General features: G+C 39.2%; 2 protein-coding genes across 2 annotated transcripts; one reads left to right on the top strand and one right to left on the bottom strand.

The window, feature by feature from the left end:
* The first annotated feature begins 2,186 nt into the window (after positions 1 to 2,186).
* On the top strand, positions 2,187 to 3,113 carry LOC117250023 (olfactory receptor-like protein OLF4). The gene has a single exon (XM_033615974.2). It carries the CDS (start codon positions 2,187 to 2,189, stop codon positions 3,111 to 3,113), a length of 927 nt encoding a protein of 308 aa, XP_033471865.2.
* A 7,612-nt stretch (positions 3,114 to 10,725) lies between these two features.
* On the bottom strand, positions 10,726 to 14,514 carry LOC117250328 (olfactory receptor 1500-like). The gene is made up of 3 exons (XM_078174175.1): positions 13,595 to 14,514; positions 11,144 to 11,301; positions 10,726 to 11,060 (listed from the first exon to the last, which is right to left on the bottom strand). Exons 1-3 carry the CDS (start codon positions 14,512 to 14,514, stop codon positions 10,726 to 10,728), a joined length of 1,413 nt encoding a protein of 470 aa, XP_078030301.1.
* Between the last annotated feature and the right edge of the window lie 1,563 nt (positions 14,515 to 16,077).

Below are 16,077 nucleotides of genomic sequence, written 5' to 3' on the forward strand. Positions count from 1 at the left end.
AATGAATTATAATCTAGTTTAGGTTTAGGGCTGATTAACAGACTAGAGTTAAAACTGGCTGCAACTCCCCCTCCTCGGCCACTGCCTCGAGGAATGTGGGTATTATTATGACTGGGAGGAGTGGACTCATTAAGACTAACATATTCATCTTGACACAGCCAGGTTTCAGTGAGACTGAGTAAATCAATATGATTATCTGATATTAATTCGTTTACTAACACTGCTTTAGACGATAGAGACCTGATATTCAACAGTCCGCATTTAATTCTCCTGTTTTGTCTTTCTGTCACAGAAGAGGTTTTAATTTTTATGAGGTTGTTATGCACAACTCCTCTTTGTTTAATTTTGGATTTAAATAATGTAGGTGGTCGGGGGACAGACACCGTTTGTATAAAACTATGAAAACTATGGCTGGGTAACTGAACTAGAAGCTCAGAGAGGCATATAGGACTGCGACTCTGAGTCCTGATCTCAACTCTGGGTTGTCAGGGATTTCAATTACTAATAAAGTTTGCCAGGTTCCTAGAAATGAGAGCAGCCAATTATTAATGAAACCCACATTGTTTGCTGGACACCACCTGGACAGCCAGCGATTAAATGATGACATGCGGCTAAACATGTCATCACTGGTCAGATTTGGGAGGGGTCCAGAGAAAACTACAGAGTCCGACATCGTTTTTGCATATTCACACGCCGAGGCAATATTAATTTTAGTGACCTCCGATTGGCGTAACCGGGTGTCATTACCGCTGACGTGAATAACAATTTTTACAATTTTAACAATTTTATCATATGGCTTTTTCTTAATTCCTTGTTATTGTTATTTTAAACTATTTTAATATGTGTCTTGATGTTGGGGATCTTTTATTTGTTTTTATTTGTTTAATTGTTTTTGTTTTTATTGTAAATCACTTTGTAACTTTGGTTTTGAAAGGTGCTATACAAATAAACTTATTATTATTATTATCGCAAATCTTTGGTCCGACCTGGGCTTTTGTCTTTGTGTGTAAGAACACACAAAACATAATGGCTGACAACAGAGATAACTGCAAAGAAGAAAGCCAAATCAAAGATAGCCTCGAAGGGAAATCCTCTGAGCACATGTGGTTGGTTAGAATAACAACAGAAACTTGTGAAGCAGGAACTATGAGGTCTCTCTCTGAGTGTAGTTATGTTGAAAGCCAAATTATAGTATGTGTGTGTGATCTACGTTGTATGAAGGTGCCGCATTAGTAAAACAGATGAGCCAATGAACCTTCATTAATATAGGCCTATATTTTATCTACAAGAGCACGTCACACACTGAGCGAGCCGCCTGTTATTGACGCTGTGGGCTAATGGGCATGTAGCGACTTCCATGTTTCAGATGATATGTCATGTTTGTAGTCGACCAATGAAGATGAGTTTACATATCACCTTGGGTTCGTCCTTCACCTTCTCAAAATGATCCCACACTTTGGATTTCCTGCGCGGCATGTTATTAACTAGCCTGTAGAATAACCACAGGTACCAGCCCTGGAAATAAGGGTCCTAATAGAGTTTCACATTTGTTTGTTTGTTGTTGTTTTGTTTTGTTTTTCTTTTTTTCTTTTTTTTCTTCAACTAAGCAATCAATGAAATCTTGCAGACATTTTTTCGAAGCAGCAAAATGTATCCGTGGACTGAAAAAGCAATCGATAATGTTTTGAAAATATTAAAAGTATTGCCTTGAAAATATTTGAATATAACAAAAAAATAATACCTGGCACTGTGTGACGATACAATATAACCAAACAGAAATATTGGGATACAAAGCTGTACTGATTTACTACTGCCAATATTTTGAGTATGAAAAACTGTAATGGGGCTCAAAAACAAGGTCAAACTATGCTGTAGCTTCAGGCCTCCAGAGTTTCATGAAGTTTTTTAGTATCTACTTTGGTGGAAAATTTAATGAGATCCTTGGAGGATGAAGCAATTTAATAAAAACTTTCCACAGACTCAAACAGTTCACTTCTGAATTTTGTAGATGAACACACACCAGGTGCATGTCAGGGTCAGCTATCTGTGAATTGGTAAGACACTCAGTATTGTTCTGAGTGGGTTAGTATTTTCATGTAAGTGAAAGTTTAAAAAATGTAATTCATGTTTGCTTGTTATAAAATCTGCCTGTTTTATTACTCAGCATTTAGTTTTAGATAACATTAATGGAGGATGAGTTAAATGTAACATATATAACTCTTGACGGACATGTGGAAGTGCAGAAATACAGATATCTTTATTTTCTGATTATGTTCACAGTATATATGCTGATATTATGCTGTAATTCTTCTATTGTGTATCTCATATGGACAAAAAAAACCCTGCATGAGCCTATGTATGTTTTCATTGCAGCTTTGTTACTAAACTCTGTCATTTTCACCACTGTTGTCTATCCAAAGCTTTTGATTGACCTTTTATCTGAAAAAGAGATCATATCTTATTCAGCCTGCCTCCTTCAGTTTCATGCATTTTACTCTCTAGGCAGTTCAGAGTTCTTACTGTTGTCAGGCATGGCCTATGACAGGTATGTCTCTATATGTAAACCTCTGCAATATCCAACTATCATGACAAAAACCGCAGTGAGTATTATCCTGTTTTTTGCTTGGCTTATACCTGCCAGTCATATCGCACTCCCAACAATACTGAGTGCTCAAGCAAAACTGTGTCACTTTACTTTACCAGGAATATTTTGTAACAATGCAATTTACAGACTTCAGTGTGTACAGTCAAAAGTCATTTCTATATATGGTGTCATTGCTTTGATCGATCTCGCAATTCTGCCTTTGCTTTTCATAGTTTTTACATACACAAAGATATTTGTTATAGCCTATCGAAGTTGTAAAGAAGTCAGAAAAAAAGCAGCAGATACCTGTTTACCTCATCTGCTGGTTTTAATCAGTTTCTCCTGTTTGAGTGCGTATGACATCAGTATAGCTCGACTGGAATCTAATTTTCCAAAAACTGCACGCTTCATAATGATGTTACAAATAGTTTTGTATCATCCTTTGTTTAATCCGCTCATATATGGGCTCAAAATGAAGGAAATTTCTAAACACCTCAAAAGGTTGTTCTGTCCAGCCAAAAAATTTTGATGTATTATCACTGGTTATTGATGTACAGTCATTTCTTCTGAAATAATGATGCAGAGATGTGAGTTTTTGAAAGGTATTTCTATATACACACTTATTTCCATCACAAACAGTAAAGAGTCCCTTTTATGAAAATGGCAAAGAATGACCTCAGCTTGAACAATGTAACTCCAAATTTCTGTGGTTAATTTTAAAAAAAAAAATGAATTCTACACTATCAGATCATCACAACTTGCATTTAGACAGTTCTCTGTATTTTATTTTACTGTCATGAATTTAAGAAGCAAACCTGAACCCTGTTTACATGTAATAACATTCATATTTGTATCATTGGCTCAGGGTGTATTGGTCAAGTTAAATATTGAAATTCAGCATATTATATATATTGCATAAATGCAGACAGCTAATGTGTTAACACAACACTGAGAGTGTGTACATGCATGTGTTTCAGAAATGGTTCTCTTGTTTTATTGCACATCACAGATTGAAATTTGCTTCATAAGTTCAAGTTTATATTTGCTGACTCAGAGGAAAATAATTATTTTTCACTTCAAGCTGTGACTTTTGACCATCTGTGCCTGAACAATGGGGAAATCAAGATTGTGTGTGTGCAGCAAAACATTTTGTAAACATACGATGAGAAACATAAAAAAAAATAAACCTTAAAATAAAAGATAATGTGGCTGTTATTTCCTTACTATGCATGCACAGTCAATAATCATGAGTTTGTCTGCAACACACATGAACCCCTTTTCCACCAGTATAGAGCTGTTTCCGTTCTGGTTCCCACACCTAATTTTGAAACAAAAACAATTTGGTTCAGAATTCAAAAAGTTGGCTCTCATCTGAAACCAAAAAATAGCAGGTTTCTCTCAACCTGAAGTGCAAACCATGATGACATCTGTGAGTGTGTCACATTCTACAGGTTGGAAAGAGATGATGGAGAAGTCAACAGTGGAGAAGTCAAGTGACATGTTGTCAAATAGTGTGCAGCGGTCTTATTAATAGTCAAGTGAAGTCAAGTCAACTTTATTTATATAGCGCTTTAAACACAAACATAGTTGATCTAAAGTGCTCTTACAGCACACAGAAAAAGAAACAAACAAAAACAAAAAGAGAAACACAAAAGTTTGAGTGATAATAGCAGTGAAATAATAATTATAATATAGTAAGAACGGTAATGATGATATATAATTTTTGTTATTATGGCACCGACAGTACAATATTTTTTTATACAGTGTGACAGTAACACCAACAATGACAGTCACATTATTCACAATTAAAGGCTATAGAGTAAAAGTGTATTTTAAGATGATTCTTGAAAATCTCAGTGGTGGGGGAGAATCAGACGGTGGGAGCAGAGAATTCCAGGGGCAGTGATTGAGAAAGCCCTGTGCCCATAACCCTTGGTCCTGCATCTGGGGACAAACAGAAGTCTTTGATCAGATCAGAATCTTAAAATGTATTCTGTAGCTAACAGGCAGCCAGTGTAGGGAGGCAAGAATGGGAGTAATGTGCTCCCTCTTTTTTGACCTTGTTAAAACTCTTGCTGCTGAATTTTGGACTAGATGGACTAGATTGGACGACATAAACAAGACTGAGTAATACCAAAATATAACCAATTGCAATAGTAGAGGCAGGAGGAAATGAAGGTGTGGATGACTTTCTCCAGGTCAGAACTACAGAGAATTGATCTGAGTTTGGATATTGTGTGCAACTGCATGAAATTTAATTTTACTACCTGATTGATTTGTTTGTCAAACTTTAATTCTGAATAAAATATGACTTCAGGATTTTTAACGTAAGATTTAAGAGAGGAGGCCCAAGGGCCCAGATGATGAGAAATAAGGCTGGTTAAGTGCTGTGGTCCAATTAAAATAACTTCAGTTTTACTGTCATTGAGCTGGAGAAAGTTTGCAACCATCCAGGATTTGATGTCGTAAAGACAGTTATTAAGGTCAGTTTGTTTGCTGATGTTGTTTGGCTCTGAGGGGAGGTAGATTTGTGTGTTAGCGTGAAAAACAGAAAGTTCTGTTGAAACTACACAAGCAGTTTGGACAGACTGAAAAAACTACTGGCCTGTTCAGGTAATAACGATGATGAATGCACCACCATTTTCAAGGGCAAGCACAAAAAAACTGTGAAAAATACATCAGATATAGCAAGGCAAGGCAAGTTTATTTGTAGAGCACAATTCGTACACAAAGTAATTCAAAGTGCTTTACAGAGCAAGAAAATGCATTAAAATCACAGTACAAAATAAAAACATAAATAATCATTATAAAATGAACTTTAAAAGAGAAGAGTGCAGGTAAGATCCTTTCAGTCATATGCACAGTGAAATAGAGCTGTTTTGAGCCTAGATTTGAACATTGTCAGAGTAGAGGCCTGTCTCACATCTTCAGAAAGACTGTTCCAGATTTTAGCTGCATAAAACTGGAATCCTGATTCCCCATTTTTAGTCCTGACTCTGGGCACCAGCACGAGGCCGGTCCCTGAGGTCCTCAGAGTCCGAGATGGTTCATATGGCACTAACATGTCAGAGATGTACTTTGGTGCTAGGCCGTGGAGAGACTTGTACACAAGCAGAGCTGCTTTAAAGTCTATTCTCTGAGCCACAGGAAGCCAGTGTAGAGACCTGAGCACAGGACTAATGTGCTCGTACTTCCTGGTTCTGGTCAGGACCCGAGCAGCAGCATTCTGGATGTACTGCAGCTGTCTTACGGCCCGTTTGGAGAGGCCAGTGAGCGGGCCGTTACAGTAGTCTAACCTACTAGAGGCAAATGCATGGATAAGTCTCTCCAAGTCAGGTTTAGACACTACACCTTTGATTTTGGCAATGTTTTTTAGATGGTAAAAAGCTGCTGATGTTATTGATTTGATGTGGCTGTTAAAGTTCAAGTCTGAGTCCATTATTACCCCGAGATTTCTAACCTGATTTGTAGGTTTTAGAGAGAGAGACTGGAGGTGACTGCTGACACTTTCTCTTTGTTTCTGTGGACCAAATACGATGACTTCAGTCTTGTCTGAATTTAGCTGGACAAAGTTGTTTGGCATCCACACACTGACCTGTTGGATGCAGTGACAGAGTGAATCCACTGGTCCATATTCACCTTCTGTCAGTGAGACATAGATCTGAGTGTCGTCTGCATAATTGTGGTAGGACACATTATTACTTTGTATTAACTGGCACTAAAGGCAGCATGTAGAGATTGAACAGAAGGGGTCCCAGGATTGACCCTTGGGGCACCCCACAGGTCAAGGCCATGTGGTCTGAGACACAGTTACCAATTTCAACAAAGTACTTCCTGTCTTCTAGATAGGACTTCAGCCAATTTAGGGCAGTGCCAGAGATGCCCACCCAGTCCTCTAGTCTCTGTGAAAGGATCTCATGATCGACAGTGTCAAAAGCAGCACTCAGATCTAGCAGGACTAAAACTGAGACTTTGCCTGCGTCAGTGTTCAGGCGGATGTCATTTGTCACCTTAATAAGAGCGGTCTCAGTGCTGTGATGGGGTCTAAAACCTGACTGGAAAACATCAAAGGAGTTGTTCATTAGGAGAAAGTCAGTAAGCTGGTGGTAAACAACTTTCTCAAGGACTTTGCCTAAAAACGGCAGATTTGAAATGGGCTGGTAGTTGTTCAGTACTGTGGCATCAAGACTGCTCTTCTTTAGGAGAGGCTTTATGACCGCAGTTTTCAAGGCCTTTGGGAATGTTCCAGATTGTAGTGACATGTTAACTATGTGAGCGAGTGGTGTTAACAAACTGCTCAGCACAGACTTTAGAAATCTAGTGGGTAACACATCGAGGCAGCATGTAGATGAACTCAGACTGGTGATGATCTCTTGGACAGTTTTGTCAGTTACAGGTGCAAAATGAGTCAGCTCTAAGTGTCTAGGTGGCTGCAGCGTTGTTATTGGTGTTGTGGAATTGATGGCATTTTTAATGGTCTGAACCTTGTCGCAAAAGAATACTGCAAACATTACAAAGAATACTGCAAACTCATTACCAAACAAAAGCCAGTGGTGGGTTTGCCCATGGCCTCAATCTGCAATGAAACATATGGAATTGAAATTGTTAACAGTCTTTCCACAGAATTCCTCGCTATCGGATCATTATTTGATTACTTTTGATTTCTTTTTACTTGATTACATGCCACTCAGCAACAGTTACTATACTAGATGTTTATCAGATAGTGCTGTCGCAAAATTTAAGGAAAAGATTACTCTGTCGTTAAATTCAATACCAAGTCCCTCAGTAACAGAGGTTTCCCGTACCGACTTTAACCTCTCCCGAATCGATCATTTTGTCGATAGCTCCGTAGGCTCGCTGCGAACAACACTCTGTAGCTCCTCTTAAAAAGAAGTTAAAAAAGCAAAGAAAGTTTGCTCCTTGGTATAACTCTCAAACCTGTAAGTTAAAACAAATATCGCGAAAATTTGAAAGGAATTGGCGATTAACCAAACTGGAAGAATCTCGTTTAATCTGGGCAGACAGTCTCAAAACTTATAAGAGGGGCCTCCGCAATGCCAGAGCAAACTATTACTCAGCATTAATAGAAGACAATAAGAACAACCCCAGGTTTCTTTTCAGCACTGTAGCCAGGCTGATTGAGAGTCACAGCTCTATTGAGCCTTGTATTCCTTTAGCCCTTAGCAGTAATGATTTTATGAGCTTTTTTAATGACAAAATTCTAACTATTAGAGGCAAAATTCATGACCTCCTGTCCTCAGATAGTTCCTATCTAACCTCAAACACAGCTGTAGAATCTAATATATATTTAGATTGCTTCTCACCAATTTCTCTTCAAGAATTGACCGCAGTGATTTCTTCATCTAAATCATCAACGTGTCTCTTAGACCCCATCCCAACTAGGCTACTTAAGGAGGTCTTTCCTTTAGTTAACACTCATATATTAGATATGATCAATATATCCTTATTAACAGGCTATGTACCACAGTCTTTTAAGGTAGCTGTAATTAAACCTCTCCTAAAAAAGCCCACCCTGGGTCCAGAGGTGTTAGCCAACTATAGACCAATATCTAATCTTCCCTTTCTTTCAAAGATCCTTGAGAAAGTAGTCACAGACCAGCTGTGTGATTTTCTCCATGATAATAATTTATTTGAGGAATTTCAGTCAGGATTTAGAGTGCATCTTAGCACTGAGACAGCACTAGAAATGACCTTCTGATTGCTTCAGACAAAGGACTCGTCTCTGTTCTTGTTTTATTAGATCTTAGTGCGGCGTTTGACACAACTGACCATCAAATTCTGCTACAGAGACTGGAACACTTAATTGGCCTAAAAGGTTCTGCACTAAGCTGGTTTAAATCTTATTTATCTGATCGTTTTCAGTTTGTTCACGTTCGTGATGAGTCATCCTTACGTACTAAAGTTTGTTTTGGAGTTCCGCAAGGTTCTGTGTATTCAGACCAATCCTATTTACTCTATATATGCTTCCTTTAGGTAACATCATTAGAAATCACTCTGTAAATTTCCATTGTTATGCGGATGATACACAGTTGTATTTATCTATGAAGCCAGAAGAAAGTAATCAATTAACTAAACTCCATAACTGCCTTAAAGACATAAAAACTTGGATGAGCACCAATTTCCTGATGTTAAATTCAGACAAAACTGAAGTTATTGTTCTTGGCCCCAAACAACTCAGAGACTCTTTATCTGATGACATAGTTTCTCTAGATGGCATTGCTCTGGCCTCCAGCACTACCGTAAGAAACCTCGGAGTAAAATTTGATCAAGATTTGTCCTTTAATTCTCATTTAAAACAAACCTCACGGACTGCATTTTTTCATCTGCGTAATATTGCGAAAATTAGGCCTATCCTGACCCGAAAAGACGCAGAAAAATTGGTCCACGCTTTTGTTACCTCTAGGCTGGATTACTGTAACTCTCTATTATCTGGTAGCTCTAGTAAGTCTGCATCTCTCTCTCTCTCTCTATTTCTGTCTCATTGTGTCATAGCCTACGGATTACTGTTAATTTATTATGCTGATCTGTTCTGTACGACATCTATTGCACGTCTGTCCGTCCTGGAAGAGGGATCCCTGCTCAGTTGCTCTTCCTGAGCTTTCTACCTTTTTTTTTCCCTGTTAAAGGGTTTTTTTGGGGAGTTTTTCCTTATCCGCTGTGAGGGTCCAAAGGACAGAGGGATGTTGTATGCTGTAAAGCCCTGTGAGGCAAATTGTGATTTGTGATATTGGGCTTTATAAATAAAATTGATTGATTGATTGATTGATTGATTGAAACTGTAGCAGTGGACTTACATGAGCTAGAGCCGAGTTTGGTATCTGCATGCCATTGACCACTTCACATGCTTCAGTGCAGGGAGCATTATCACCACCAAAAACACTGAAACACTTTATTCATTGCTGGATAAGTGTTCACGGTCCTCCATGCAGACTGTTCAGTGACAACGGGGGTGAATTCAGCAGCGAAGAAATGAGAAACATGGCTGAAAGCTTTAATATTGAAGTGACAACAACTGCAGCTTACAGCCCATGGAGCAAGGGTTTTTTGGAAAGACATAATCAAACCCTCACTGAAATCCTGATAAAGTAAAAAAAAACAAAACAAAACAAAAAAAAAAGTGGATGTGACTGGAAGACAGCCCTAGACTGGGCCCTAATGGCAAAAAACTCTATACACAATGTGCATGGTTACAGTCCCTACCAGCTGGTATTCGGACAGAACCCTCTCACTGATCTCACTGATCAGCCCCCAGCTCTAGAGGTTGCGAACATGGGTATTTGGGTAGCTTAGCACAACACAGGACTACACAATGCAAGGAGAGCATTTACAGAACCTGAATCCTCTGAGAGGATCTGTAGAGCCCTTTGTAAACAACTGTGGCCCACTGATGACCGATACGAGACAGGAAACAAAGTCTACTACAAAGGGGGGGATTGTACAGAATGGAAAGGTCCAGGTGTGGTCATTGGCCAAGATGGTGTGGTGATATTTGTGAGGCATGGGGGCACCTGTCTGTGTGCATATCTCTAGGCTTTGCAAGGTAGATGGCCCACATGCAGTCCAGAGTGCACTGGACGATCAGCTGGAGGAGACTGAAAATCATACCACTGTACCAGAATCTGAACTAAATGATACTATGACAGTGAAAATTAAAGTGAGGAAGAGACACCCACACTCACACCCACAAATGATGAATCTCCTGATGCTAAAGACAACACTGAGCCCCCTCACACACAACACAAGGGGGTAATTATGGCCAATCTGACGCCGCACAGACACATTCACGTACAACCGGTGAGGGCCTTAGGCTGAAAGCTGGGCAGGTAGTTACACACAGATTGTGTAAGTGGCCAAGCACACACTGCAAAAGTCCTCAGCTGGGCAGGAAAGGCCACTGGAACATACAAAAACTGGTACAAGGGAATGTACGGGTTGTCCCTGGTATTAACCTGCCCAGCATCTTGCCTGTCACACCTCCTCCGGTGCACTTGGGGTCAGCTGCAGGGTCTTCAGCTGGTGCCACCTTTCACTGATGTTTCACCCCCGAGCCAGTACATCTCTGGGTGGGGGGGGGCAGTGGCTGTAGAGAGATGTCTCCTTGCCACTCCCTGCAGCTGACCCTACTGGGGTGTCTGGCCCCATTGGCTGTCTCTCCTCCGTAGCCACAGCCAGTAGCTAGCTCTCTCTACCTCCACTGCCAGCTCCTTGATGGCCCTCTGCAGACTTGTGCCTGTTGTTCCTGCAACCTGGAGAAGCTGGCTAACCGACCTGCCCACGAAGCCCCTGCACCCAACTTCCACTGGGTGGATGGATGCTTCCCAGCCTGCCTCTCTGCACTCTGCAGCCAGCTCAGAGTACTTGAGCCACTTTAGCTCATGTGCTGCTGGTATTCCCTCCTCCCAGGGGACATTCAACTCGATGATGAGGACCACATCACGTCTGGTCTCAGGTTCGTCTGCACAATCTTGTTAGGGAAGACCAGTTGCTTGCCAAGGTCTACATGCATTTCCCGTTCCTTTCCAGGGTTCAGCAGTGAACTTGCATGGCCTGCCATCGGCCTCTGTTGGCTCTCTCCTGGCTGGACAAAGGGAACGCCTGGTGTCCCGTTGCCAGAAGAGGTGTTTGCGGCTACTCTACATTTCTCCAGGAGCTCCACCAGCTTCCACAGGACCTGGTTGTGCTGCCATCCTGTGCCACTTCACATGATGACAGGACGTGCTGGAAAGGGCACTAAAAAGGGCACTAAAACATGTTTTGAAAACGTTTTAGGCAAGAAACAGGCAGTGCAGTGACCCAATCTCGATTTTGGAGGCGGCAGCTCAGTCTATAGGGACTTGGTTTGGCAACTGGAGGTTCAGCAGTTCGAGTCTAGACCAAATATGGAGCGTGGACTGGTCACTGGAGAGGTGTCAGCTAACCTGAACCTCCAACTGCCCAGGGCACCGGTCAGTTGGCAGCCCCCGCACCCTGACACCCCTCCATTTAATGCATGTATATGTCCTGTTTGTGCATGTGTGTGTACTTTGGGCCTGTGTGTATATGCAACACATTCTCACTCTGACTTGTTGTTGATTTGCAGCTTTAGAACGGCTTTATCAAACTATTTATTTGTTTTCACGTTGCAGAACAATTTCCTCTGGCTTCTGTGATTACATAGATATAATATTCAGCTTTTGCATTTCTTAATTCTTAGTCCTTTTTATATAGCCCTGTCATTATTTAAACAGCTTCTCATTGCAGTTTGCAGAGGCACATCCCGCTGTTTCATTGAATTTCGAATGGACTCATTTATCCAAGCTAAAGAGGATTTTCTGTTTGAGTTCCTAGGCTTTTTTAGAAACTTGCCAATAATCCCTTCAACTGCATTCATTAATTCATCACAACAACTATGTACAACATCCTTTTACATGGTTGGGTTTAGGCAACAAAAACACTTGGTTAGGTTTAGGAAAAAAGAACAGGCTTTGGCTTTATAATCTTACAGGACACGAACATTGCTCTCTCAGGTGAAAGTCAATGTTCGGGCACCGTTAAACTACACTGGCAGCCGGCCACTTATTTTTTGTTGACGTTGAAGGACGCCTTTTTTCGTTGGTTTCTGATGCCACAAATCAGTGCCCAAGCGCTAGATTTCGACGACTTCAGAGTGAGACCGTGCTCGTATTTCACAACTTTCTCCTAATGAACTCTGATGTCCATTCATATCCAACAAGACGAGCATAGGATATTTATCTTCAGTATTACTGCACAATACTTGGAGATTATTTTTTGAAATACAGAGGACCAATACCCTGGAACAACAGTCCTTACCAAAACCTGTCCATTATTACTCTTGTTTAAATCTGATATGAAAAAACACTGGTGCCATAGTTAATGTTTATGTGTCATGTGTATGTGTCTGTTTTATTTATAATTATTATATCTTCTTGTTTTGTCTGTTATTCTGTCATGTTTAGGAGAGAAATATTATTCGTTATAGAATAGATTTGAAATTCTAGAGGGGAGGTTTTCACCATGAGCCCCCTCAGGTTTCCTACCTCTCCTGCACAATCCCTGCTTGGTCTTTTTTATATACTGGTTTTTATCACATCTTGTATGCTAATAAATTCAAATTCAAGGGGTATGTGTGTGTTGCAGACAACTTAATGATAACTGACAATACATGCATAGTAAGGAAATAACAACAGCCACATTATCATTTACTTTAAGGTTGTTGTTTTTTATGTTTCTCATCATACATTTAAAAAATGCTTTGCTGTAAACAGACCTGCCATTTCAGCCTCATCAAAACACTTGTGACATGAAAACAACAAAAAAACATGCCAGAGCAATGACCACCACACACACACACACACACACACACACACACACACACACACACACACACGCACACAATTTTTCTTTGCCCATTTGTTCAGGCACACATGGTTGAAAGTCACATCTTGAAGTGAAAAATAATTATTTTCCTCTGAGTCAGCTTTTAAGCACAACCCCGCCCACAGTGTTGTGATTAACACATTAGCTGTCTGCATTAATACAATATATATATCTATATATATATATATATATATATATATATATATATATATATATATATATAATATGCTGAATCTCAATGTTTAACTTGACCAATACACTCCGAGCCGATGATACAAATATGAATGTTATTACATGTAAACAGGGTTCAGGTTTGCTTCTTAAATTCATGACAGTAAAATAAAATACAGAGAACTGTCTAAATGCAAGTTGTGATGACTTGATAATGTAGAATACAATTTGTTTATTAATATTAATTTGAATAACTACAGAAATTTGGAGTTAAATTGTTCAAGCTGAGGTCATTCTTTTCCATTTTCATAAAAGGGACTCTTTACTGTTTGTGATGGAAATAAGTGTGTGCATGAAATACCTTTCAAGAACTCACATCTCTGCATCATTATTTCAGAAGAAATGACTGTACATCAATAATCAGTGATAATACATCAAAACTTTTTGGCTGGACAGAACAACCTTTTGAGATGTTTAGAAATTTCCTTCATTTTGAGCCCGTATATGAGCGGATTAAGCAAAGGATGATACAAAACTATTTGTAACATCATTATGAAGCGTGCAGTTTTTGGAAAATTAGATTCCAGTCGAGCTATACTGATGTCATACGCACTCAAAGAGGAGAAACTAATTAAGACCAGCAGATGAGGTAAACAGGTATCTGCAGCTTTTTTCCTGACTTCTTTACAACTTCGATAGGCTATAACAAATATCTTTGTGTATGTAAAAATTATGAAAAGGAAAGGCAGAATTGCAAGATCAATCAAACCAATGACACCATATATAGAAATGACTTTTGACTGTACACACTGAAGTCTGTAAATTGCATTGTTGCAAAATATTCCTGGTAAAGTAAAGTGACACAGTTTTGCTTGAGCACTCAGTATTGTTGGGAGTGCGATATGACTGGCAGGTATAAGCCAAGCAAAAAACAGGATAATACTCACTGCGGTTTTTGTCATGATAGTTGGATATTGCAGAGGTTTACATATAGAGACATACCTGTCATAGGCCATGCCTGACAACAGTAAGAACTCTGAACTGCCAATAGCATAATAAATGTAAAACTGAAGGAGGCAGGCTGAATAAGATATGATCTGTTTTTCAGATAAAAAGTCAACCAACAGCTTTGGGTACATTGCAGAGCAAACAATAACTGAGTTCAGTAACAAAGCTGCAATGAAAACATACATAGGCTCATGCAGGGTTTTTTTTGTCCATATGAGATACACAATAGAAGAATTACAGCATAATATCAGCATATATACTGCGAACATAATCAGAAAATAAAGATATCTGTATTTCTGTAAATCCACATACCCATCAAAAGTTATATATGTTACATTTAACTCATCCTCCATTAATGTTATCTAAAACTAAATGCTGAGTAATAAAACAGGCAGATTTTATAACAAGCAAACATGAATTACATTTTTTAAACTTTCACTTACATGAAAATACTAACCCGCTCAGAACAGTACTAAGTGTCTTACCAGTTCACAGATAGCTGACCCTGACATGCACCTGGTGTGTGTTCATCTCTAAAATTCAGAAGTGAACTGTTTGAGTCTGTGGAAATTTTTTATCAAATCGCTTCATCCTCCAAGGATCTCATTAAACTTTCCACCAAAGCAGATATTAACAAACAAACTTCATGAAACTCTGGAGGCCTGAAGCTACAGCATAGTTTGACCTTGTTTTTGAGCCCCATTACAGTTTTTTAGACTCAAAATATCAGCAGTAGTAGGTAGGGATGCGGGAAAAAATCATTACAGGGTAGTATCCCAATATTTTTGTGTGGCAATATCATATCGTCACACACTGCCAAGTATAGATATTTTTATGATATTATATTGCATATATATTACTATTAAACTGCAAGTACAAATTAAACTTTAGGTAGCCTACCAGAATAGTATAATCAGTTGCTTTTTCAGTTCACTTGATACACTTTGCTGTTTCAAAAAGAAATGGCTAAGGTGAGATGACCAGACCAGCAAACTTCATCTAATAAGATAAAATAGATGTTGACAAGGTTTTCCTTTGAACAGTTGAACTGCTGAGGTGCCCTTGAGTAAGACACTGGACCCACAACTGTCCAGGGTGCCTGTCCAATGCAGCCCCCTCACTCTGACATCTTTCCATTATGCATGTATAGGTCCTGTTTGTGTGTTAATGACAACAGAGTGAAAAAATTTAATTTCGCCGTGGAGATCGATTGGTGTATTGTAAATTAATTATATAAGGCCTCAAGGGGGAACACCAAAAATGTAGGGAATGTACTGGTGATACTGTAAAAGAGAGGATACTATTTGTTGTGATCTTGACACCAGTGCTATGTTTTACACGGCGGCACCATTTGTTGGAACTTAAGCCTTAACACGGGCCTGAGCTGTTAATAGTCATCCAATTAAAGTATCAAATTGGCTATCTGAAATATTTAATAATTATTCATAATAATTATTAATTCTGTTAAATAATGTGACTTAATTTACATTAAATCACCTCGTGGGGCACCATTCCCAAAAAGGGAAAAATGATAGCCAGTTAAAGATATCAGTCTCATAAAATTCAGTAAACTAACTAAACTAACTAAATTATCACTTTGGAACGTTACAAGATGGCAGAATCAAAGCTGGCTTCAGATGGGGGCAGGTTTTGTCTGACCATGTGGTCAGGACAAAGACAAAGGAAAAGAAGCGGGAACTTTGAGTTGCCTCTTTGGGTGTAGCTATGTTGAAAGCCTATTTGTAAATTAGTCTATGTGAAATGTATTGCAAAGGGTCTGGATTAGTGCAGAGGATGTTTAGTTGCGTGCAAGACGTTGCCTGTGAACAGCATTAGCAAACTAACATCACTTAGCTTTGGTAAAGCCAACTAACCAATAACCTAACTGCAAACAATCACAACAATAATAAACAGCA

The sequence above is a fragment of the Epinephelus lanceolatus genome, chromosome 14 (assembly GCF_041903045.1).
Source record: "Epinephelus lanceolatus isolate andai-2023 chromosome 14, ASM4190304v1, whole genome shotgun sequence".
Classification (NCBI taxonomy): domain Eukaryota; kingdom Metazoa; phylum Chordata; class Actinopteri; order Perciformes; family Serranidae; genus Epinephelus; species Epinephelus lanceolatus.

What these genes read in the sequence shown, in the direction of transcription:
- LOC117250023 (XM_033615974.2), top strand. Translation starts at nt 2,187, where the DNA reads ATGGAGGATGAGTTAAATGTAACATATATAACTCTTGACGGACATGTG.
- LOC117250328 (XM_078174175.1), bottom strand. Translation starts at nt 14,514, where the DNA reads ATGGAGGATGAGTTAAATGTAACATATATAACTTTTGATGGGTATGTG. An exon ending in TTGTTCTGTCCAGCCAAAAA is followed by an intron (nt 11,302 to 13,594) that starts GTTTTGATGTAT and finishes CATCATGTGAAG; the next exon opens with TGGCACAGGATGGCAGCACA. An exon ending in GCCGATGGCAGGCCATGCAA is followed by an intron (nt 11,061 to 11,143) that starts GTTCACTGCTGA and finishes AAGATTGTGCAG; the next exon opens with ACGAACCTGAGACCAGACGT.